General features: G+C 40.5%; 2 protein-coding genes and 1 pseudogene across 7 annotated transcripts in view; 1 reads left to right on the forward strand and 2 right to left on the reverse strand.

Moving 5' to 3' along the window:
- CPNE4 (copine 4) overlaps positions 1–25,456 on the reverse strand; it is a 736,278-nt gene that overhangs the window by 147,876 nt on the left and 562,946 nt on the right. The gene's annotated exons all lie outside the window — the stretch shown is intronic.
- On the forward strand, positions 1,953–2,621 carry LOC104668531 (annotated as a pseudogene). The gene has a single exon (XR_004058325.1). The product of XR_004058325.1 is annotated as a ferritin heavy chain pseudogene (transcript).
- Positions 3,768–23,813, reverse strand: CKAP2 (cytoskeleton associated protein 2). Of its 4 annotated transcripts, none has more exons than XM_030933773.1 (9): positions 23,543–23,813; positions 22,583–22,667; positions 18,142–18,220; positions 17,190–18,058; positions 16,538–16,742; positions 12,961–13,131; positions 9,977–10,046; positions 6,337–6,592; positions 3,768–5,524 (listed from the first exon to the last, which is right to left on the reverse strand). In XM_030933773.1, the coding sequence occupies exons 1-9, from the start codon at positions 23,610–23,612 to the stop codon at positions 5,278–5,280; spliced, it is 2,052 nt and encodes a 683-aa protein (XP_030789633.1). In that variant the 5' UTR covers positions 23,613–23,813; the 3' UTR covers positions 3,768–5,277. The 4 variants fall into 4 exon arrangements, with proteins under 4 accessions (XP_030789633.1, XP_030789644.1, XP_010369584.1 ...); XM_030933784.1 differs by lacking the exon at positions 23,543–23,813 and adding an exon at positions 23,021–23,232 and having other exon boundaries at positions 18,142–18,217; XM_010371282.2 differs by having other exon boundaries at positions 4,032–5,524; positions 18,142–18,217; positions 23,543–23,748.

A 25,456-nucleotide genomic window follows, 5' to 3' on the forward strand; every position in this document is an offset into this window, starting at 1 on the left:
AACAATGTTAATATACTTAACACTACTGAACTCTACAATTAACAATGGTAAATTTTATATGCTCTTTACAATAAAAACATTTTAAATTACTTTGCTGCAGAGGGAGATGCTGTCTTCACCTTCTAAGGCTGTTTTATCTAAACATCCTTGAAAAGATAGTCCAGAAATAAATAAAGGGCAATCTACATTCTACAAGACAACCCACCCCATCAATTTAAAAAGTCAATGTCATTTTAAACAAAAGGGTATGTGGGGGATAATGTAGAATGAAAGAAGCCATAATCAAGTACAATGCATGAATCTTGATTGGATTCTGAATCAGAAAAAGAAGGGCTATAAAAGACATTTTGTGGGGACTTGGGGAAATCTGAACATAGACTGGATATTAGTTTTTTTAGGGAATTGCTTTCTTAGGTATAATAATCATATTTTGGGTTTTGTAGGGAAGCACAAGCTTGTTTTTAGAAGTTACACTCTGAAGTGTCATGGGTATCTGAAAGAAATCTTCAAATTGTTCAACAACACATGTACAGTAAATTGAACTACATTAAATTGTTTCTATTCAATTTTTATTATAATTTCTTTTTGTTTATTTTTGTTTTTGAGACGGAGTCTCACTCTGTCGCCCAGGCCGGAGTGCAGTGGTGTGATCGCAGTTCACTGCAAATTCTGCCTCCCGGGTTCACGCCATTCTCCTGCCTCAGCCCCCTGAGTAGCTGGGACTTCAGGCGCCCACCAACACGCCTGGCTAATTTTTTGTATTTTTTTTTTTTAGTAGAGACGGGATTTCATGTTGGCCCTGCTGCTCTTGAACTCCTGACCTCAGGTGATCCACCCACCTTGGCCTCCCAACCTGCTGGGATTATAGGCATCAACCACCATGCCCAGGCTATATAACCATCTAATTTAATATTGACCAAATGAGATTTCCTTTTGTACCCCAAGCTGATGAACAGGAATGGAGCAATTTTGTTTTCAAATGTTCTATAATGAGAATATATTTCTTTATTATTAAGGAAAAATTATTTTTAAAGTGGTTCTATGGTATAAAACTCACAAAAAGTAAAATTTTAATTACTTGTAATTATATCATTGTGAGCTAAATAGTGAACTTTTAAGTTCATACATCTGAACTTTTATCAATTAATTTATAGTAATAAAAAAGGCACATGATGTGTTTTGGCAGCAGTTGAGGGAGAAACTGGCAGCAGCGGTAGCAGCAGGATAGGGGAGCACCACGTCCACTCACCCACACTGGCAGCAGAGGTGGCATCCTGAGAAGAGGCAGGCAGTGAGAGACTGCCGCAGTTGGAATGACCAGAGAACCATCAGCAGGGCAGGGCAGCTGTGGGCATGAACCATCTAGATCCCCAAGGAAGGGAAAAAATGGCATGGGGAAGGTTGGAGATCCAATAACACTAGGAGCAAATCCTCCTCCCATGGCTAACCCTTTTCTTAACATCTCAGATTTACTTTTTTTTTCTTTCAGAATCAGTGTCTTGCTATGTTGCCAGGCTGGAGTATAGGAGCTATTCACAGGCATGATCACAGTGTACACTAGCCTTGAACTCCTGGGCTCAAGTGACTCTCCTGCCTCACCCTACCGAGTAGTTGGAGCTATAGGCATGTGCCACCATGCCTGGCTAGATTTTTTTTCCCCCACTGGCATAAAACCTTCAGGATTAGTTTCAGATAAATTTATGAGTGGTCAACTCAATCCTTCCTTGATTGTTTAAAAATGTTTTAAGCCAGACGTTCTTCACCGAGAGTCGTCGGGGTTTCCTGCTTCAACAGTGCTTGGATGGAACCCAGCCCTTGTCCCCCATTCCGGCCGGCCGCCCATAGCCAGGCCTTCATCACCTCTTCACGGCTCCCTTGGACCGCCCCAAGGCCTCCGCCGCCGCCCCTGCGCCGTGCAGCCACCGCCGCCGCCGCCACCGCCACCGCCTGTCCTTAGCCTCCGCCATGACGACCGCGTCCACCTCGCAGGTGCGCCGGAACTAACACCAGGACTCAGAGACTGCCATCAACCGCCAGATCAGCCTGGAGCTCTGCGCCTCCAACATTTACCTGTCCATGTCTTGCTACTTCGACAGCGATGATGTGGCCTTGAAGAACTTTGCCAAATACTTTCTTCACCAATCTCATGAGGAGAGGGAACATGCCGAGAAACTGATGAAGCTGCAGAACAACTAGGTGGCCGAATCTTCCTTCAGGATATCAAGAAACCAGACTATGAAGACTGGGGTGGGAGAGCGGGCTGAATGCGATGGAGTGTGCATTACATTTGGAAAAAAATGTGAATCAGTCACTACTGGAACTGCACAAACTGGCCACTGATAAAAATGACCCCCATTTGTGTGACTTCATTGAGACACATTACCTGAATGAGCAGGTGAAAGCCATCAAAGAATTAGGTGACCATGTGACCAACTTGCGCAAGATAGGAGCACCCGAACCTGGCTTGGCAGAGTATCTCTTTGACAAGCACACCCCTGGAGACAGTGATAATGAAAGCTAAGCCTCAGGCTAATTTCCCCATAGCCATGGGGTGACTTCCCTGGTCACCAAGGCAGTGCATGCATGTTCGGGTATCCTTTACCTTTGCTATAAGTTGTACCAAAACGTCCACTTAAGTTCTTTGATTTGTACCATTCCTTCAAATAAAGAAATTTGGTATCCCCTCCAAAAAAAAATTTTTTTTTAGGCTGGGTGCGATGGCTCACGTCTGTAGTCCCAGCACTTTGGGAGGCCAAGGTGGGCGGATCACCTGAGGTCAGGAGTTCAAGACCAGCCTGGCCAGCATGGCGAAACCCCACCTCTACTAAAAATACAAAAATTAGCTGGGCATGGTGGTGGGCACCTGTAATCTCAGCTACTCAAGAGGCTCTCCTGCCTCAGCCCACCCGCCTCGGCCTCCCAAAGTGTTGGGATTACAGGCGTGAACCACTGCGCCCAGCTGGAAGACAGGGTTTTTAATGGCAGGGCTACCTTTTAGGAAAGTGGAAGTTACAGACAAAATCATAAATCAATACATGGAGGTTATAATTGGTTTGGCCCAAAAAGGTGGTTACCTTGAAGCAGGGGCTTACAGATCATAGGTAGATTCAGAGCTTTGCAATGGATAAAGTAGGGCTTTGTCTAAAAACCTGGGGTCAGCAGAAAGGAATGTTAAGGTTTGGCCTGTGGGCATGATTCTCTCTAGGCCCCTCAGGAAGAAATTTAGAACAAAGAATCGTGGTTAGTTAGTCCTGTTTCCCCTTATCTGAGGTCCACGTGACAGTGGTTGGCATTTTCATCTGGTATGGATCTGTTCTAAAACATTCAAATGTCAAGATGTTATCTTTCATTTCTATAGGGAACCAAACATTTTTTCCTTATTCCAGGCTGCTCAATTTACTGTTTTGAGGCTAGCTAGGTACCTGGAATTTCCCTTGAAGAGACTCAAGATTTTTCCTTTATTACTATGCAAGGGAAGATCCAAGCAGGCCCTTAAGAGGGGTCCCTGTTATGTCTCTACTGGATGCTTATGCATGGTATCACATCATTTAGCTTGGAACAAACCTAGGGGAGAGATAACATAGCTGTCCTTAAGCATCAGAAAAGGAGTAAGACCTCTGGTTGAATGTTAGAACTAGGACTATTTAGAGACAGATTTTCCCCTCAGGTAAAAGTTCTATCTTGAGTTCTCTTTACAAAGGCATTTCAAGCTATGCTATGTGGACAAATGAATTATATGGTATGGATATTAAAAAGCTGAGAGTGTATCAAAGCTTGAACTTTATTTCAAAATGGCGTATTTTGGGTCAAAGTATGAAAAAAGGTATAGTTATGTTTTTGTTAAACTGAAAAAAATTAGGTAAAGTTTATTTAAGTAGACTGATGATTTTTGAAAATACACCATTAAGCATGTACTTCAGTGTCAAAAACCTCGAGTCGAATCTTACAATGTATTTCATATTTCAAAAGGAAAGCTAAAATTCATTCACTGTGGTTAATCTGCATTTCATAAAATATTTGTTGAAATAAACTTCATTAAAACATCATTATACAGATATTTTAATTGTATATATATCAGGTACACAGAATAAAAGTCCTACTCTCTAGAACATGAGAAGTCAATAAATAGAAAAAGAGATATACAAATGGAATGAACATAAAAACGACTAAGCATGTGATCTTCAACCACATTCACAGTTTTTAAACTAATCTTTTACAATTAAAAAGTCACTTATTTGAAACTGCAGAGTTGACAAATATGTGCCATATAATTATTAGTTTGGAACCTTACAAAACAACTTTAGTAGTGTTATTTATGTGTGGAGAGAAAACTGTGTATGTAACTATCATGTTTCAGGGGACATGACTTAACAGTGAAGTTTTTATGTTATAGGGAACAAAACAAGTATTAGTATCAGGTATTTTAGAAATGCTGTCTAAACCAGAATGACATTTATTCAGTATGATATATTCTTTCCCTCACTCCATTCTAATTGTTTCAAATCTATCAAGTGAAGTTACAGAAGTTAAACCACTAAATCTGGCATCTTTCCTTTCTTACACAAAGTATCTTCTCTTAGAAATGGGATATTTAATTAAGTACGCTTCTTGGTGACCCCAATTATAATCTAAAGAGGCCACGAGACCACAGACTACTACTGACAAAAAGTGACAGTACAGACACTTTTCATCAATCAACAGGCAGTCCAAGGGACACAAGAGAACACAAGTCTGGGTAACATGAATTTGGTAAGAAAGCAAGCTAAACCTCCTGTGTCTTAGTACTCCAAGGGAGTCATTCTATACAACTTTTGATTAATCCAAGAAAGGCCAAAAAAAAAAAAAAATAGCATTCTGTTTAAAGGCAGAGGTACATCATCACTTTTAAAAATATGTCAAGGCAAACATACACATTTTACCTAGAATACCTCATTTGCTAATGATGCATCATTACTGTACTTATCTTTAGTAAAGTTAACAGGGTAGTATTATAACCTGTTTATATTCAAGGAACATAGTAAACTAGCTGACAAAATTTACCTATCTTAAAGAAAAAAAAACAGTCGGTTGAGATTGACAAGGTAGGATTAGCTTTCCAATGCAGAGCAGGACAACTCTTGCCATAACATGAATGTTAATAAAGGAGTTCACTGCCGTGAATACTTAGGATACATAGGTGCATGGCCAACTCCAGACCTAAGGGCAATATAAAGCTACTCAAAACAAAATACCCCACACATAATAAAAACCCCGTTCCCTATCACAGCTTTATTTCTGTTATGGTATATCAGCCTCATAGTACACCCGGCACAGCGCTGCATTAGGGCGGCATACAAAAGCATCGGTTTCTCTTCCCAACTCCGTTAGCTGTTCCAATGAAGACACACAAGGATAATGATCTTTTAACATATCTGGCAATTTAGAAGTTTTCTCTTGAAGACGTCGAGAACGTCTCACTGGTGTTAAAAACTTCAGCTCTTTAAATGCGGAATTTGTTTCATCAAACTGCACCTTCTTTTTCACACTGAAAATTAAAACAATATTCCCAGAGTTCAAAAACATGTTAACATGTTTACTCTGTACTTTCATGATATGTACCATACTATATAGCTTGTATGTTATAACCATGTAAAAGCATGTAATTGTCTTTTAGAGAGGTACTATAAGCTCACTGAAGTGAGAAACTTACCCTTTTCTCAATTTGTCATTACAACTTGCACATAGTAGATACCTGAGTATCTGTAAAACTGGCTAATTCCTGAATGCCAAAACCTACTCTTATTAATAACCCACAGATTCAAGTAAAATAAAAAAAAAAGTTTTCTTTTTCAAAATGGCAATAGTTAGGGAAAGTAAATACAGTATTTAAGAGGTGAAATGCTCTCATGACATTCTAGTTGTTTAAAAACTTTTGTTTTCTTTTTTGTTCTGAGACAGGCTCTTGCTCTGTCATCCAGGCTGGAGTGCAGTGGCATGATCCTGGCTCACTGCAACCTCTGCCTCCTGGGATCAAGTGATCCTCCCACCTCAGCCTCCCAGGTAGCTGGGCCTACAGGCACACACCACCTTGCCCAGCCAATTTTTTTGTATTTTTTTGTAGAGATGGGGATTTGCCATGTTGCCCAGGATAGTCTTGAACTCCTGGGCTCAAGTGATCTGTCTTCCTCGGCCTCCCAAAGCGCTGAAATTACAGGCGTGAGATACCATGCCCGGCCTGAAAACTTTTCTATATTAATACATGGTAGCTGTAATCTGAAGCTACCTCAAAGATTTTTAAATGCCATATTTATTATCCCCAAGCATGAAAACAAATCATAGTACATTTTAAAAGTTTACCTTTGCAAGTATGGTGTACTAGACACATTATATTTAATTAAGCAACTTGTCCTCGTTTCTGTATTGGGGGTTTTAACATCATGGGTTGGATCTTTTGTTTTGTTCCCTTGCTCTTTCTCACAATCTTGAAATAGCAAATTTCTATGATGTTTACTCTCCATTTCCAGTTTTTCTGGATCTACATCAACACCTGTATCTTCAATACTGACTTCTTTGACTTCTTCCTTGGTTGCACAAGCCTTCTCCATATTTTCTCCTATAGAAAATACATTTATAGATTAAGCTTTTGGCTGAATTTTAAGAACAAAATCAGAAGACATTAAAGGTGTCTAAACTAAAAGAAGAATCAAGTTTAGGGGAAATTATGTGTTCAAGTTTGGCTATTTGTGTTTGAGGTAGTTGTGAAACACCCACGTGGTACTTGTTTCTTATCATTTGTCCTTTTTTTTTTTTTTTTAACCCTCTTCTGAACTACTTCGACCACTTACGGTCTTTTGCTGTTCACAAATAACTGATTTGTGAAATTGGTTTTATATCCAGAACTTACAATTATACATTTAAGAAAACCAAGAGTTTATGGATAGCTCCTTCCCCTATCTAAAGACTAATCAAATATTATACCTGCTAGAAAACACCAACTAGTATTATCCTATAAGATAGGAAGAGCAACTTAATCAGAATACTGCTTTCATCTTTCCACGTATCTCCAGAGACAGAATTATAAGAGAAGACCTTTTTATGAAATTTGAATTTCCACTTCACTGTCTTTTGTGAATAAGAGACAGGACGGGGTTATTCTTTTCTTTTTTTTTTTTTCTTTTTGACACGGAGTCTCACGCTGTCACCAGGCTGGAGTGCAGTGGTGCGATCTCGGCTGACTGCAACCTCCACTTCCCGGGTACAAGATATTCTCCTGCCTCAGCCCCCCGAGTAGCTGGGATTACAGGCATGTGCCACCATGCCCAGCTAATTTTTGTAGTTTTAGTGGAGATGGGGTTTCATCATGTTGGCCAGGATGGTCTCAATCTCTTGACCTCGTGATCCACCCGCCTCGGCCTCCCAAAGTGCTAGGACTACAGAGGCATGAGCCACCGTGCCCGGCCAGGACTGGGTTATTCTTAAACTTTTCTCCTCCTTTTGTTTGTGGTATACTAGTCGTTCCTCAGTTTCCCCTTCTCTCCCTGCTTCTCAAGCTCCTTCACTAACTACTACTAGTAAGATCAGATGATATAGATGTTCCGTATGTTCCCCTGGTACATATTAGCAGTCACCATATATTGAAATAATTCCTGATGAACTAAGCATGCTGCCATTAGAAGCATGACCTCCAACATAGCAATTAGCATAGTAATTAGCACAGCCATTAACGTATTAACACCAATGAACAGATTTTTTTTTTCAGTTAATACATGTAATCAAAAACTCACATAACATACTTAATTTAGACCTTTTTTTTTTTTTTTGAGACACAGTCTTGCTCTGTCTCCCAGGCTGGAGTGCACTGGCGCAATCTCAGCTCACTGCAAGCTCTGCCTCCCAGGTTCACATCATTCTCCTGCCTCAGCCTCCCAAGTAGCTGTGACTACAGGCGCCCGCCACCACGCCCAGCTAATTTTTTGTATTTTTAGTAGAGACAGGGTTTCACTGTGTTAGCCAGGATGGTCTCCATATCCTGACCTGGTGATCTGCCCATCTCGGCCTCCCAAAGAGCTGGGATTACAGGTGTGAGCCACCGCGCCTGGCCTTAATTTAGAACTTTAGTATGCTCTTCGATTTTTGTTTTAAGGTTTAGCCCTTCAACCTAGATCGTAATCTTAAATCAATTTTGCATACTAAAAGGGTACTAAAACTGTTCTGGAAAGCAATCTGGCAGCATATATGAAGAGACTTTAAAAGTTCAAACTGTTGGCCAGGCACTATGGCTCACACCTGTCATCCCAGCACTTTGGAAGGCCAAGGTGGGTGGATCACCTGAGGTCAGGAGGTAAAGACCAGTCTGCCTAACACGGCAAAACCCCATCTCTACTAAAAATACAAAATTAGACGGGCATGGTGGCACATGCCTGTAATCCCAGCTACTCAGGAGGCTGAGGCAGGAGAATCGCTTGAACCCACAAGGTGGAGATTGCAGTGAGCTGAGATTGCGCCCCTGAATTCCAGCGTGGACAACAGAGCAAGACTCTTTCAAAAAAAAAAAAAAGAAAAAGTTCAAACTGTATGACTCTTGTTAAAATTAATAAAAAGAAAATAACTAGATACATAGGCGATGGTATATAATATGCACTCAAATATTTGTTGACTGTAAAATATAAAGTTATAGCAAATAATTGGAAACCATTTTTCTAAAGTTAAGTAATGACAACAGTTTAATGAATTTGCTATGTGTCATCAACTACGAAACTTTATATTATTTCATTCAATGGTCCCCAAAAATCTGTATTTTACAGATAAGAGGGTATTTTTTGCCTAAAGTCATATCAACTGGCATAAACTTTATCTGAATCTTAAAATGTTTTTATGACTGGCAACTAATGAATCTCTTATCTCCATCTACTATCCCCAGCAAAGAGAATTCCTGAATGAGCTTTTCTAGCCAGCACAACAGATCACAGAATTTAACAGGTGAAAAGTCTAGATATCTAGTCAAACTGCCTCATTTTTAAGGCAGACAATTAAAGCCTAGAGAGACGATGCAACTTTCATAGACATTCAGTGACAAATCTAAATATTGAGCCACATCTCCTAATTAAAAATACTACATAAAGCCACTTTATCTCAGAGGTAGGTCAACGGAAGTATGAGGAAAGAAAACAACCTATATATTTTAACAATCAAAAAAGATAAAAGAAAAACTAATTCAGCAAAGAAACAATAAAACTACAATTCACAATGAAATACCATCTCACACCAGTCAGAATGGCTATCCTTAAAAGGACAAAAAATAACAGATGCTGGCACAGTTGTGGAGAAAACGGAATGCGTTTACATTGTTAGTGGGAGTGTATAAATCAGTTCAACCATTGTGGAAGACCGTGTGGCAATTCCTCAAAGACCTAGAGACAGAAATACTTTCGATCTAATAATCCCATTACTAGGTATATACCCAAAGGATTATAAATCATTCTACTATAAAGACACAAGCACGCATACGGTTACTGCAGCACTATTCACAATAGCAAAGACATAGAATCAATCCAGATGCCCATCAATGATAGATTGGATAAAGAAAATTTGGTACACATACACCATGGAATACTATGCAGCCATAAAAAGGAACGAGATCATGTGCTTTGAAGGAACATGGATGGAGCTGGAGGCCATTATCCTTAGCAAACGAACACAGGAACAGAAAACTAAATACTGCATGTGGGAGTTAAGTGATGAGAACACATGGACACCTCAAGAACACACACACTGGGGCACATGGGAGGGTGGAGAAGGGAGAGGATCAGGAAAAATAATGGATACTAGGCTTAATACCTCGGTGAGGAAATAAGCTGTAAAACAACCCCCCATGACACACATTTACCTTTGTAACAAACCTGCACATCCTGCACATGTATTCCTGATCTTAAAAGTTAAAAAACAACAACAAAAAAACAACAATTCACTTGAAGGAAATAAAAGAACTAAAACTTACCTAAATTAGCTTTTTCTTGACTCTTCATTGTTAGAATATCTACAATCGTGTGTCGCATCTCTTCAATAGGCTTAATTTTTTAAATGAATAAAGCACATCCATGTAAGTTTTATTTTCTCTGACATTAACTAGGTATCCAAGTTGTGATTAAAACTTCATACTGTATTTTAAAGTAAGGGAGTGGCTCTTAAACCATGCTTCTCAGACCACTTAATAATTAAGATTGAAAAATGGCTGTCTTGGCTGGGCGCAGTGGCTCACGTCTGTAATCCCAGCACTTTGGAGGGCTGCAGGTGGATCACGAGGTCGAGACCATCCTGGCTAACACGGTGAAACTCCGTCTCTACTAAAAATATAAAAATATAAGCCAGGTGTGGTGGCGGGCACCTGTAGTCCCAGCTACTCGGGAGGCTGAGGCAGGAAAATGGCGTGAACCCGGGAGGCAGATGTGCAGTGAGCCAAGATCGCGCCACTGCACTCCAGCCTGGGCAACAGAGCAAGACTCCATTTCAAAAAAAAGAAAAAAAAAAGAAAAAAAAAAAAGAAAAATGGCTGTCTTTTCCAATTTATAGACTAAAAATGAAGGATAGAATTCTTTTTTTTTGAGACAGTCTCCCTCTATCGCCAGGCTGGAATGCAGTGGCGCAATCTCGGCTCACTGCAACTTCCACCTCCCAGGTTCAAGTGATTCTCCTGCCTCAGCCTCTCCAGTAGCCGGGACTACAGGCACATACCACCATGCCCAGCTAATTTTTTGTATTTTTAGTAGAGACAGGGTTTCACCATGCTGGCCATGAACTCCTGACCTCATGATTCGCCTGCCTCAGCCTCCCAAAGCACTGGGATTACAGGTGTGAGCCACCACACCCAGCGTAGAATTTCACATTTAACAACTTTCCCCACAATTTTACTTAAGCCTTGCTCCTTTTCTCTTACATTTAAGTCTACGGTTATATTTTTGTTACATGAAATGTATCTCTGAAGAGCTTAAGGTTGATCATCTTAACATATTCATTCACGAATTTACTAAGAGCCCATTATTTATCAGATATTATAAGCTTTTACTATGTTCCATCCACCACAATGAAGATTAGGAAAGGTGTAATTCACATTCTTAGTTCCAGAACTTAGTCCTGAATTACTCAGCTATCCTGCTTTCAGTTTTCTCGGCTAATTTTTTTTTTTTTTTTGAGACGGGGTGTTGCTCTGTCAACTCAGGATGGAGTGCAGTGGCATAATCATGGCAATTCTCCCACTTCAGCTTCCCGCATAGCTGTGACCACAACTGTCTACCACCAAAAAAACTTTAAATATTTTTTTGCAGAGATGGGGGTCTCACCATCTTGCCCAGGCTGGTCTTGAACTCTTGGACTCAAATGATCCTCCCACCTCGGTCTCCCAACGTGCTGGGATTTCAGCCGTGAACCATCATGCCTGGTCACTAATTTTAAGAGATAGGGTCTACGTTGCCTAAACTCCTGGGCTTAGGCAATCCTCCCAGCTTGGCCTCCCAAGTAGTTGGGACTATAGGTATCCACTACTGTGCCCAGCCATCTTAGCTAATTTTGATTCTTGTTTTCCAGCAGCTTCTCCTCTGGTGTTATATCTTTCAGTTTACATTATTGCTTTCTATGTGAGCCTTGGCTCCAACTGTGCATCCTTGCTACAATGTCCTTAGTTGCCTTAAGTAATGTCCCTTCTGATACAACATAGTAGGGGCCTAACACTCCTTTCCAGGTAGCATCTGTCAAATATAATTACCATTCTGAAAAGAGTTTTACACATGATAGCCACTGAGAGACTATCTGCTGAATACCTGATTTTTTACTTAAGTGAAAAGTCAAACAGCATTTGTTGATTTTGTTGAGACAAAGGTGAATACATCTTTCTTAAAAAAAGGAGTTTTAAAAAATTATCTATGTAAACAATCTCCAAGAATGTGTTTCTGAGAAACCTGGATTAAAAGGAAACATTTTAAGAACATGTATCCATAAAAACAAACAAAAAAATCCCAACCACACAAACTCAAGAAATGATTTATTCTACACCCAAAGCTTTGTGTTATCAACAGGCTGGAAGAGGTAAGGAGTATGGTATCAAACCATTACAGAGGTAATAATGTTAGAGAAACTGGTTTATTGCCATTTTCTGTATGCAGACAGGACCAATGAAGAATTCTATCCTTCATTTTTAGTTTATAAATTGGAAAAGACAGCCATTTTTCTTTCTTTTTTTTTTTTTTTGAAATGGAGTCTTGCTCTGTTGCCCAGGCTGGAGTGCAGTGGCGCAATCTTGGCTCACTGCACATCTGCCTCCCGGGTTCACGCCATTTTCCTGCCTCAGCCTCCCGAGTAGCTGGGACTACAGGTGCCCGCCACCACACCTGGCTTATATTTTTATATTTTTAGTAGAGACGGGGTTTCACCATGTTAGCCAGGATGGTCTCAATCTCTCGACCTCGTGATCCACCTGCGGCCTCCCACAGTGCTGGGATTACAGACGTGAGCCACTGCGCCCAGCCAAGACAGCCATTTTTCAATTTTAATATAGTGTATATATAGGAGTACATTCAGGTTTACTCTTAAAGTGAGAGTTCTCTCACAAAACCAAGAGAGCTTGATAACATTTAAAAAGCTAATTTCATCCCTTTTGCTTTATATTCAATAAACAAATTTTAATATTACATTCAGTCTTCCAGATTTCCAACCAGGAAATGCATACAATAATATGCTAAGACATTTCATGCAGAAAGTTTCATTAAATATACATTTCAGCTTATACCCACTTTCTAAAGTCTGATTATTCCCAATACAGGAATAAAAGACTTAGAAGGCCAACAAACAGCAATCCTTGTGGCCTTCAAACATTTATTACTACTACATATACGACCACAATTTTCTCAAGCTATGTTGTGATGTGTTCCAAATTAATTCCAAATTGTCTACTACACTGTCATCGTAAAGATCAGTAAATGCTTATCTTACCTGAGCCCCTGCCAGAATGGCTTTCTCATAGATTGCAATAATATTTTCAATAGGACTTGTGATTGGTTCAATAAGTGCAAGACATATCCAATACTTAACAAGCTTTTTGGCATCTGGAATATTTTTAATCAGGTCATTCAGTGTGACCAGTATATCTTCTTTTGGACATCCCTAAAAGAGCAAGAAATAATGTGTGTAATATTTTTTAGCTTACAAACTATGAACAATAATTGAGCCTACTATAGTCAAGATCAATGATAAAGATAGCCATAAGCATAAAACAAAAAAATGAAATATTAGTTCAGACATTTATTAGTAAAAAATGAACACTTATTTGGTCTTGATTTTATTCTCATATATATTGAGGGATTCCATTTTTGTTAATACCTTCTACCAAATGTTTATGAGTCAGAATAGCCTGCAGAGTTTTTTTTCCTCTTAATTGTCTTCGTCAGGTTTTGATATTAAGATTAAAATGAATCTGTAATGGTTTATGTCAGAGTTACATATAGTTAAATAGTAGGGCAGAAAAAGTTCATAGTATCAAAAGGAAAAACTTCAACTGAGCAGAAATAAACTCTGATTCTATTCTATTAGAGAATCAGTTTTCCTGATTGTAACTTTTACTGATGTTCAGAACCACAAGTGTTCAGAACCACAAGAAGTTACAAGATGCTCATGAAGAGTAGAGTAAGGTTTGAAATCATACCTTGAATTCAGTTTTGTTATGGATCTTACATACTAGTGGGTGACCAAAACAAGATTAAAGAGCAGTCAGGAAACAAAGATATTGTCTATTATTAAACAGAATATTGTTCTGGAGCTGATTATTTTATTTTATTTATTTTATTTTTATTTATTTTTATTTATTTATTTATTTTGAGACGGAGTCTCGCTCTGTCGCCCAGGCTGGAGTGTAGTGGCTGGATCCTGGCTCACTGCAAGCGCCGTCTCCCGGGTTCACGCCATTCTCCTGCCTCAGCCTCCCAAGTAGCTGGGACTACAGGCGCCCGTCACCTCACCCGGCTAGTTTTTTGTATGTTTTAGTAGAGACGGGGTTTCACCATGTTAGCCAGGATGGTCTCGATCTCCTGACCTTGTGATCCGCCCTGTCTCGGCCTCCCAAAGTGCTGGGATTACAGGCTTGAGCCACCGTGCCCGGCAAGGAGCTGATTATTATACTCCATAGGATTTTGGTCTAAATAGCAAAATTCTGCAATAAATTCAAAAACATGATGTTGGCTTAGATGAATGGGATTTTGTTTCTGTTTTTCTTTTTTTGAGATAGAGTTTTGCTCTTGTTGCCCAGGCTGGAGTGCAATGGCACCATCTCGGCTCACTGGAATCTCTGGCCTCCCAGGTTCAGCAATTCTCCCGTCTCAGCCTTCCGGGTAGCTGAGATTACAGGTGCTCACCACCATGCCCAGCTAATTTTTGTATTTTTAGTAGAGACAGGGTTGCACCATGTTGGCCAGGCTGGTCTCAAACTCCTGACCTCGGGTGATCGGCCCACCTTGGCCTCCCACAATGCTGGGATTACAGGCATGAGCCACCCCACCTGGCCAGATGAATGGAATTTTTTTGAGTATTTTAGGTAAGTTAATCTGTGATAATAATGACTCACACAACATTTGTGTTGCTAGTCTTTGGTAAAATGTGTAATGAACGTAAAAAATAATGTGTAAATATGATGAATAGATGTAAGAAACAAAATATTAGAAACAGTAATATCACCTCAGGGTTTTACACATTAATTATCTCAGAGGAATCAAATATTTGTAATTCAGTAAAAAAATCCAATTATCCCTTTGATACAGGTTGAGTATCCCTAATCTGAAAATCCAAAATCTGAAATCCAAAACTTTTGAGTATCAACATCACAATGAAGATGACCATCATTAACACTGCAGAAGATGTACCTATAGGTGACAAGGTGAAAACATGTGACAGGCTTATGGAAGAACTAGAGCAGCATTTATTCAGAACAGAAAAAGTTATCATGTTCCTTTATAAAATCAAACACAAAGTTCTAAGACAAAAACCACTGCTAATGAGACAGGTGACTCTGAAGTAAACATCTTAAAAAGCCATCCAGCAGAATGACTCCTTATCCCTAGAGGACCCACTTCCTGGTCCTTCAACTGCTTCTGATGTTTCTTCTCACCTAAAAAAATAAAATACTTGGCCGGCGTGGTGGCTCAAGCCTGTAATCCCAGCACTTTGGGAGGCCGAGACGGGTGGATCACGAGGTCAGGAGATCAAGACCATCCTGGCTAACATGGTGAAATCCCGTCTCTACTAAATAATACAAAAAACTAGCTGGGCGAGGTGGTGGGCGCCTGTAGTCCCAGCTACCCGGGAGGCTGAGGCAGGAGAATGGCGTAAACCCGGGAGGCGGAGCTTGCAGTGAGCTGAGATCCGGACACTGCACTCCAGCCCAGGCGACAGAGCGAGACTCCGTCTCAAAAAAATAAAATAAAATAAAATAAATAAAATAAAATAAAATACAGTGTAAAATACCTCTTAATTAAACACGTCATAGATGGAGATTGAAAACATGCTACTGTTTGTTGTTGCTATTGTCTTAACAGCTGATACAGGTGTTCTGATGATGCTACTGTGCTGCTTAGTTACTCTGAATGTATTTTTCACTGTATTAATGTGTCTTTTTTTAAACTGTTAATTATGTGTAAATAAGTGTAAGAGAATAATTGCTTATTGGTAGCATAGAAATTCAGAGTGAGGAATGACAGTGTTGCCAAACAACCAGACTATCCAATGGGTGGCTGACAAAGTGACACCTTTGTTTTCTGATGGTTCAATGTACACAAACTTTGCTTCATGCACAAACTTATAAAAAATATTGTATCTTTAGGCTACAATGTATAAGCTATATATAAAACATAAATGAGGCCAAGCGTGGTGGCTCACACCTGTAATCCCAGCACTTTGGGAGGCCGAGGTGGGTGGATCATATGAGGCCAGGAGTTTAAGACCAGCCTGGCCAACATGGTGAAACCCTGTCTCTACTAAAAATACAAAAAATTAGCCAGGCATGTGGTGCACGCCTGTAATCCCAGCTACTCCGGAGGCTGAGGCAGGAGAATGGCTTCAAACCAGGAGGCAGAAGTTACAGTGAGCTGAGATCATACCACTGCACTCCAGCTTGGGTGAGAGTGAGACTCTGTCTCAAAAGCAAAAACAAACGTAAATGAATTCTGTGGATCCCATCCCCAAGATAACTCATTATGTATATGCAAATATTTCAAAATCCAACAAAAAACATCTTCAATTATTTCTAGTCCCAAGCATTTTGGATAATGGATACTCAACCTGTATATTTATATGAACTCAATGCAAAATGTAGTCAATTAAAGGATAATAAGCTCACAATTAATGAATGAAGCAGTGTATCTCACAATTAAGTAATTGTTAAAATAATCTCAGAGTTAATGTTAAGTCAACATAGTATTACCAACATCTCCTGGTCGAAAAGACTGACAATATAATTTAACGAAACAATGTTTATGAAGGTAATTTGCAAACTATAAAATGCTAAGCAAATTATAGACTCTACCTCATTAATCAAGTTCAGGCATTCAGAAAATGTGTTGTTTACTTTTTCAGTAAATAATCTTTGTTCATCTTCTTCTGCCATGGTAGTCCAAAAAGACCTAACTGGTTTTTCATTTTGTCCTTCAGGCTCATGCTGAGTAACTACTGAGTTAGGGGGCCTTTTCAGCACTCTTCCTTTGCCAGCTTTCCACTCACTCAGACGAGCTCTATAGTTAGAAGCAGATATAAACATTACTTTGAAATCGCTGTCAGAACTCTGTCAAATAGAGAAAAAGTTAAAAAAAAAAGTATTATTTTTAAGTAATCTTACTCTAGTGGCATATATATAGTTCACAAGTTTGATGAAATATTAAACATATCAAGGTCAATTATGCTCAGTGATTCCATGAATGCATTTTTTGATTTGAGATTATAAAGTATTTCCCAATTATTATTAATGCATTTACCTTAGATTTTAAAAAAGCAACCTTAGAAAACATACTCAAACACAAAAACTTTTAGGTCATATTGTTCCACAATATAAATTTGCCTGCATATGACAGAAGAGAAACCATGAAAGAAAATTCTAATGCAGTCAAGGAAATTATAAGCCAAATCTTACAAACAGTACTTGATTGAAAACTAAGGTAATAAAGAAAATTACATCTACTTACTTTCTCTCTTCTGAGGTTTCTTTGGGCTGAGCTGATCTACTATCAACAGTTGCTTTTCCTGTAGTATGTCTTCGCTGGTCAACAGGCTTTGACTTTTCCATCAGTTTATCATTAGACAGTGAAGCAGGCCTGGTTACAACTTCAGATGCTATGCATCTTGATAGTGTCTTATTTCTTATTATATTTTGAGAAGAACTGGTTTTGACACTAGATAAAGCTGTTTTTGATTGTAATAGTTCTTTTTCACGAGGCCCTTTCCGGATTGTAACATTGGCAGAGGTTCTACTGATGCCTTGTTTCACAGTGTCCTGGGTATTACTGTGATGACTTCTAATAGGAGGTCGCACAAGTTGTGTGTTCTGAGATGTAGTGCTCACAAATTTAGTAGTGGCAGCCATATTGGAGGATCTATTACTTTTCACTGTTACACTACTGGTGTTTACAGGCTGAGGCTTTGTGGCTTTAGGGATAGTGGCTGAAAGTTTCTTTGTTGCTGCCGAACTCTCATCTTTGACTTGTAAAGGTTTTCTAAATGAATTAATCTTAGACTGAACAATCTGGCCACGATAAGATCCAAGCACAGGTTTCTTGGGTATGTTAGCATCTTGCTTTGGTTTTTCTGTAGTCATTTGTTTCTTTTTACTATTGTTTTTAAGGTGAAATGCCTGGCTTAATGTCATATGTTGACTTTGGGGATCGTCTTCAGTTAGTAACAAATGCGGAGTCTGATTATTATCCTTAGATTTATGCGTGTCAATTACTACAGTTGAATTGGTTAGTTCATTTGAAGGTTTTAAAGGAATGCAGTTTTTCTCCAATATTGTATTATTTTTGCTCTCTGCGGGTCTCTTCATATTTTCTTTATCAGCCTAAAAGAATTATTTAAGGAAAGTGTTTAGGAAAGGCAAAACGGAAAAGGGGACAGTTTAGGAGTGCTATGTCCACATCTTACCATTTTTGTTTTAAGTTTCAGCACTTTAGTCCCTTCTTGAACTTGGTCCTCAGATGTCACAACTCTCCGATCTCTACTACTTAAAAACAAACAAAATGATTAATCCATCAATCCTGTACCAAGGAGGCTTCCTGTTGAGGAGGAAGAAGAGGGCAATGTTAACAATTAACTGACTTACTAATTTTAAATTTAATAAAGACCTGAGTTGAAATTTGTCCTAAGCAAAAATTTTTTTTTTTTTTTGGGATAGAGTCTTGCTCTGTTACCCAGGCTGGAGAGCAGTGACATGATCTCAGCTCACTGCAACCTCTCTGCCTCCTGGGTTTCAAGCGGGTTTCCTGCCTCAGCCTCCTGAGTAGCTGGGATTACAGGCACATGCCACCTTACCCAGCTAATTTTTGTATTTTTAATAGATACAGGATTTCACCATGTTGGCCAGGCTGGTCTTGAACTCCTGACCTGAGGTGATCTGCCTACCATGGCCTCCCAAAGTGCTGTGATTACAAGTGTGAGCCATCACGCCCCGCCCTACGCAAAACTTTTAATTATTTTTAATAGTGTAAACAGGCTGGGCACAGTGGCTCAAGCCTGCAATCCCAGCACTTGGGAGGCCGAGGCGGGCAGATCACAAGGTCAGGAGATTGAGACCATCCTGGCTAACACGGTGAAACCCTGTCTCTACTAAAAATACAAAAAATTAGCCGGGCGTGGTGGCGGGGGCCCGTAGTCCCAGTTACTCCGGAGGCTGAGGCAGGAGAATGGCGGGAACCTCAGAGGTGGAGTTCGCAGTAAGCTGAGATTGCACCACTGCACTCCAGCCTGGGTGACAGAGTGAGACTCCGTCTCAAAAAAAAAAAAAAAAAAAAAAAAACAGTGTAAACAAATGGCTGAGGAATTTAAAGATAGTTTCTAAAAGTCCTAACACTTTCTGTCCACAGAATTTGTAAATACTTAATAATCTTACTTCAAATCATTCTCAAGTCATTCAAACAAGTCTTCAAATAACCTTTAGTAATACCTCCTTGGGTTAGTTTTAAGTACTTAGTAACAGATGTACTACATTGAAAAAACTGTTATAAAAAAGAGCCCTCCCAAAAGTGATTCAAAAATTACCATATGCCATTCACAGCTTAATTTATATTAGGATACATTAAGAATATGGACTGCTGGTTGTGGTGGCTCATGCCTATAATAGCAGCACGTTGGGAGACTGAGATGGGGGGATTACTTGACCTCAGGAGTTCGAGAGAGCAGCCTGGGCAACATGGCGAAACTCCGTCTCTACAAAAAATAAAAAATTAGTTGGGTGTGGTGGTGGGTGCCTGTAGTCCCAGCTACTTGGGAGGCTGGGGAGGGAGGATTGCTTGAGCATGGGAGTTGAGGCAGAGAGCCAAGATCCCATCCCTGCACTCAAGGCTGGGTGACAGAGTGAGATCATTTCTCAAAAAAAGAACCTTAGTTTCTAGGTGGTATTGCAAAGAAAATCCCTCCTCAAGAAACTGACCTAACTTATTTTTATAGCTATAAACTGGCCAAGGCAGACTGTGAGCATCTCTTAGCAGGTGATTGTCTCTACCAAAATCACAAAAATTGGCCAGGCATGGTGGCAAATGCTTGTAATCTCAGCTACCCTGGAGGCTGAGGCAGGAGAATCGCTTGAACCCAGAAGGCAGAGGTTGCAGTAAGCTGAGATCGCACCACCGCACTATAGCCTAGGCGACACGAGGCTCCGTCTCAAAAAAAACAAAAAAAAGCATATTTTACATTTGACATAATTTAGTAGTTAATAAATTTTGTTTACATTGCTTTCATACCTATTTGTTCCGTCAGCTTGGAGAATGTACAGAACTTTGACATCACCTGTACTATACATTTTGAACAATGGTGAAGGAAGATCAAAATGTGGCATTTAACAGGGTATCTTAGTAGCTAACTTCTAGCTAACAAAACAAAACTCAGCATGACAAGAAAAGCCCATCTTACTCACCTGTCTAGTGTGGAGACTTAATCCTATTCTGTCTTCTTATTATAAAATCGCCCTCAGAAGAGTTATCTGAAATGAGTCTTAGGATATCTATACTTGAGAGATTGTAAAATACTGTTTAATTCTGAAAAGCTGCAATACAGGTCAGCTGTCTTATTTAATAATTCACTGCTGAAGTGATTAACACTTAAATCGACATCTGTTTTCTTTTCTTTTTTTTTCTTTTTTTGAGACAAAGTCTCGCTCTTGTCCCCCCGGCTGGAGTGCGATGGCGTGATCTTGGCTCACTGCAACCTCCGCCTCCGGGGTTCAAGCGATTCTCCTGCCTTGGCCCTCCCTAGGATTACAGGCGCCTGACACCACGCCCAGCTAATTTTTGTATTTTTAGTAGAGACGGGGTTTCACCATGTGGGCCAGGCTGGTCTAGAACTCCTGACCTCAAGTGATACACCCGCCTTGGCGTCCCAAAGTGCTGGGATTACAGGCGTGAGCCACTGCATCCGGCTCACATCTGTTTTCTGAAAGGAATAAATGTAGTACTTAAGCCATAAGGAGCGGTATAGAATTTTCTTTTCTTCCTATTATGTTTAAGAGTATTATAAACCCCTGACCCTGTTGGATTCCCTATTTAAATAAGCGGTTGAGAGTCACTGTCTGAATCCATATTATCTCCACTTATTCCCTAGTAATTTCATTCCATCCTAAGGTTTTTAAGTAAATATCATCTGTATACTGATCAATTCCTGAGTTTATGCTTCCAGTCCCAACCCCTCCCCTGAACTTCAGACACATAACTATTTGGCATATCTGCTTGGATGTCTGCTTGGCACCTCAAACACAGTCAAAACAGAACTCCTAATTCCCCAGCTCCTCCTTCGGTCTTCCTATTTCAGTATCTGGTTATCACCATTCATTTACTTATTCAAACCAAAAACCTAGCATCACTTTTTTGTCTTAAACAAAGAAGATTCATTTGTGAAGGATAAAATGTTTATTCCAAACTAAAGCAACTTATTAAAGTTAGAAATTATTTTTAAAATTTTAGAATGCCAAACTTACAGAAAATTGCAAAAATATAAAACAGGTCAAAGAATATCTATACACTCTTTACCCAGGATCCACCTATTGTTAAAATTTTTATCCCATTTGCGTTAACATTTCCACTCTCTGAATATGTGTGTGGGTGGTATATACAATTTTTTACCTGAGACTTTTTTTTTTTTTGAGACGGAGTCTCGCTCTGTCACCCAGCCTGGAGTGCAATGGCACGATCTCGGCTCACTGCAACGTCCACCTCCCAGGTTCAAGCGATTCTCCTGCCTCAGCCTCCCGAGTAGCTGGGGATTACAGGCACCCACCACCACGCCCAGCTAATTTTTGTATTTTTAGTAAAGACAGGGTTTCACTGTGTTAGCCAGGCTGGTCTTGATCTCCTGACTTCGTGATCTGCCCACCTCAGCCTCCCAAAGTACTGGGATTACAGGCGTAAGCCACTGCGCCCGGCCTAAGCCTGTAAGGATGTTATTAGTGGTTATCTCTAGAGAGTGAGGGGACCTTTTGCCTTTCTGCTTCATCTACTTTCATGGGTTTTTGTTTTTGCTACAGCTATGTATTATCTAAAATATTTTAACAAAATAATAAAGATATTTCTGTGGAGGGTTGAGACTACAACTAATAATCTCTAAGCATTTGGGAGGGCCACCCAACTCTTCCCTGATGAACTCCCCCACACTGAGTAAAAGCTTTGCTAAATAATAGAAATACGGACCTTTGTTTGGTGTAAACAGTAAGTCAATAATCTAGTCTATGCACATACTTTGTTTCATAATTTTTTTTTCTTAGACTGTGAACTAATTTATGTAGAAAACGATAATTTAGGCCGGGCACGGTGGCTCACTCCTGTAATCACAGCACTTTGGGAGACTGAGACGGGTGGATCACAAAGTCAGGAGTCCAAGACCAGCCCCGCCAACATAGTGCAACCCTGTCTCTATTAAAAATACAAAAATTAGCAGGGCATGGTGGCGCTTGCCTGTACTCAGTCCCAGCTACTTGGGAGGCTGTGGCAGGAGATTCACTTGAACCCGGGAGATGGAGGTTGCACTGAGCCAAGATCACACCACTGCACTCCAGTCTGGCAACAGAGCGAGACTCTGTCTCAAAAAAAAAAAATTAATAAAACGATGATCTAATGCTACACCACTAGCCAAATGTGGCTATTGAGTCTTGAAATGTGGACAGACCAAACTGAAATGTCCTGTAAGTGTAAAATAGATACCAGATTTTAAAGACGTTGTACCAAAAAAAGATGTAAAATAATATGTAAGCACTTTTTAAAACCCTTTCTAAATGTGGTTACTAGAACATTTAAAATTACAGATACGGTTTACTTTGCATTTTTATTGGACAGATCTGATACAATTTTACAGAAGTGAAAAGAAATAAACTTGACCTTACCTGGATAACATCTCATTTTCCTGCTTGTATGCAAAAAGCGTTTTTCTTCTCAACAGATGTTCCTTGAGTTTTTGTCTTCTTTGCTCTAGATAACAAAAGGTAAGAGCTACAAGTCAATATTAGTTAAAACATCAATAACGGCTAATAAATCTTGTTGACTAAATGAAGAGTTTACTTCCAAAGCTGGTTCCTCAAGATGACTTGGGGTCACATCTATATAACAGAAAATTCCCCAATTCAGTATTGCCTTTGAGAAATCATCTTACAAGAGGCTGTTACCATAACAGGTCCCCAAAAACCCCTCTGCATAAGAATCACATTCTTTACTGTATGTGAAAAATCTGGAGAACATCATTTTCTACATACAGCTCCTGAAAGCCAAGTTTTAAGAAGCTAAATTGTAGAAGTGAGGCGCTAGACTCCAAAGTTCTAATTTACCAGAACTGGGTTAGGTGAGAATTACTTTCTTCTGCTTTCCAGTGTGTAGAATATGGGAATAACAATATTACTTTTGAAGACCCTATCAACGCTCGCTTTCCATAAAGTTGAAGGAGAAGTTGTGAAATTGGAAATAACACATGATCTTCCGACCCCCAGCCCTGCAGAAATTCGCTACGTACCTGAGAGGCGGAGGACTCGGCGCAGGCGCAGTCGGCCCGTGAACCGGCTCAGCCCCGCCCCCCGCGGACCCTGGGTCTCCGACGCCGGTCCCGGCCGGACCTCCGCACGTTTCCCCTAGCCTAACGGATTCCTCCTTAGGAGGGCCCATCCCAGCCAGCAGCGACCGCACACTAACACCACGCAGCGGGTCCTGTTTTTATGACCCGTTCTACAAGGCCAAGAATGCGGCGGGACGTGACGCCGCGTTCAGGGCTCTCACAGAGCCGGGGAGGGGTGAAGCGCGCCAGCGCTGCCCCGAACCCCGACTGCCGGGCCCGCGCCCGCCCCCGCGGCTTTCACCTTTGAATGCGGACTGGGCCCTCTGACTCGGGGGCAGCTGCAGGTCCTGGGGCAGGGCCGGAGTGCTCATCGTAGCCTCGGGTCGGGGGATGCGTCTCCGCTTTAGCGCCTGGATAGGACTTGCTCAGACCACGGCCGCCGCACACTGCATAAGCCGGCCGCGGCTAAGCCCTCAAACGGCGCGGCTGCCGTCTCCGCCCATTGGTTCCTGCGTGAATTGAATAAGCCAATGGACTTAGAGGGGCGGAGCCTGGACTGCAGTTGCCCAGGCTGATCTGGTGTCTGCCCAGTTCGGTTGGGACTGAGTCTGCAGGTTTCAAACCTAAACAGCGCTCTTCATCCTGGACGTGCGATGGGGGAGGAGTCGGCCTGCTCAGTCCCCACGACATAGCAGGACTAGATTGACAAACAACCGAGACGGCACACAGTCCCATGTGAGTCCCTCACAGTCCTTGGAGGAAGGCAGACGAGAAAAAGACAAGAAAAGTGTTGATTGGCTGCTCTTCTTATTAAACAAAGGCGCGTTCACTGACGGGGACGTAAACACCGATCTAGCGTACCACGGGCATGTGTATATCTTTCACAAATATTGCTTCATTTTGAGCATCATAACTCTGAGGTGGGACGTTATCACCACTCTTTCCACTGAGAGGTGACAGGTTCAGAGGTTGTTTGTCCATGTTTGCACAGCGTGTGAAGGGGAACTGAAATTGGGATCTGCTTTCCATATCTTTATTCTAAGCAATTATCAAATGCAAAAAAGGGAGGAGAGGAGGAGAAACGGAAAAATGAGGATAAACCTTATCCCCTCCTCAAGGTTATATATAATTATCCTTTGAAGATAAAATAGCATTTGTTATAGACGTTTTGTGTTTGTGCGGTTAAGTGTGCTGCCATAATCTTTTCGTTTTTCCCATCTAAAAATAATACCTTCATAAAACCCACACAAATACCCAAATCCACGTGACAGAACAAGTCAGGGCTAGAAGGTTTTAAGGGTGGCAGTGGGGAAGTGAGGGCGAGTCTGGACTGCATCTGCCTGGTTTCAAGCACTAGGTTTACATTTCTTGCCTGATCACTGCAGTAAGGCTGGATTGGACTCTTTCACCCAGGTTTTAGGCGCTCCGGGGACAGAGACGGGAGGATGCGATTTCCAATCCGTTTACCCTTCCCGGGTCTGAGGGCCTCCACAGCTGGCCCTTGGCTGTGGTCAGTTTTTCCCACTTCTGCCTGCTTTTTCTTAAGACATCTTATGGTAGCGTCTTGCTAATGAGGAATTTGGTTTGAGATTTTGTGTAGTTTTTTACATGATGAAATGTCCCAGTTTTAGTGTAACAGTATCCATCACCATCCTTAAGATATCACTGCTGTTTAAATACTTCTGTCAATATTGTTATTTACTAGTTTCATCAGACAGGTGGAGGTAACCAGGGATTTCTATTAACTGAGAACAAAATAGAGCGTTAATAAGTGACTCAAAAACCTCCAAAACATTATGCTAAAAGAAGTAATATATGAAAGGTTACATATGGTATGATTCCATTTATATGAAAGATCTAGAATAGATAAATCCATAGTGAAATAACTCAGAATAGTGGTTGCCAGAGGCTGAGGGTAGGGGCAGACTTGGGAGAGACCACTTAATGGATAAGGGATTCATTACCTTGAAGTAAATGAAATGTTTTGGAATTAGAGGTAGTGGCTGGGTGACATTGTAAATGTATTAATGCCACTGAGTTGTTCACTTTAAAATGGTTAATTTTATGTTATGTGAACCTCAATAATTTTTTATAAGTGGGCATGGTAAAAAAAAGAAAGTGACTCAAAGGATACCATGGAGATCTCAGTAGGCTGAGACGGTGAGTAGGAAAACCTGCAAAACTGCTAGGTTTTCCAACATGGCAATTCTCCTCT

The sequence above is a fragment of the Rhinopithecus roxellana genome, chromosome 1, assembly GCF_007565055.1.
Source record: "Rhinopithecus roxellana isolate Shanxi Qingling chromosome 1, ASM756505v1, whole genome shotgun sequence".
Lineage (NCBI taxonomy): Eukaryota > Metazoa > Chordata > Mammalia > Primates > Cercopithecidae > Rhinopithecus > Rhinopithecus roxellana.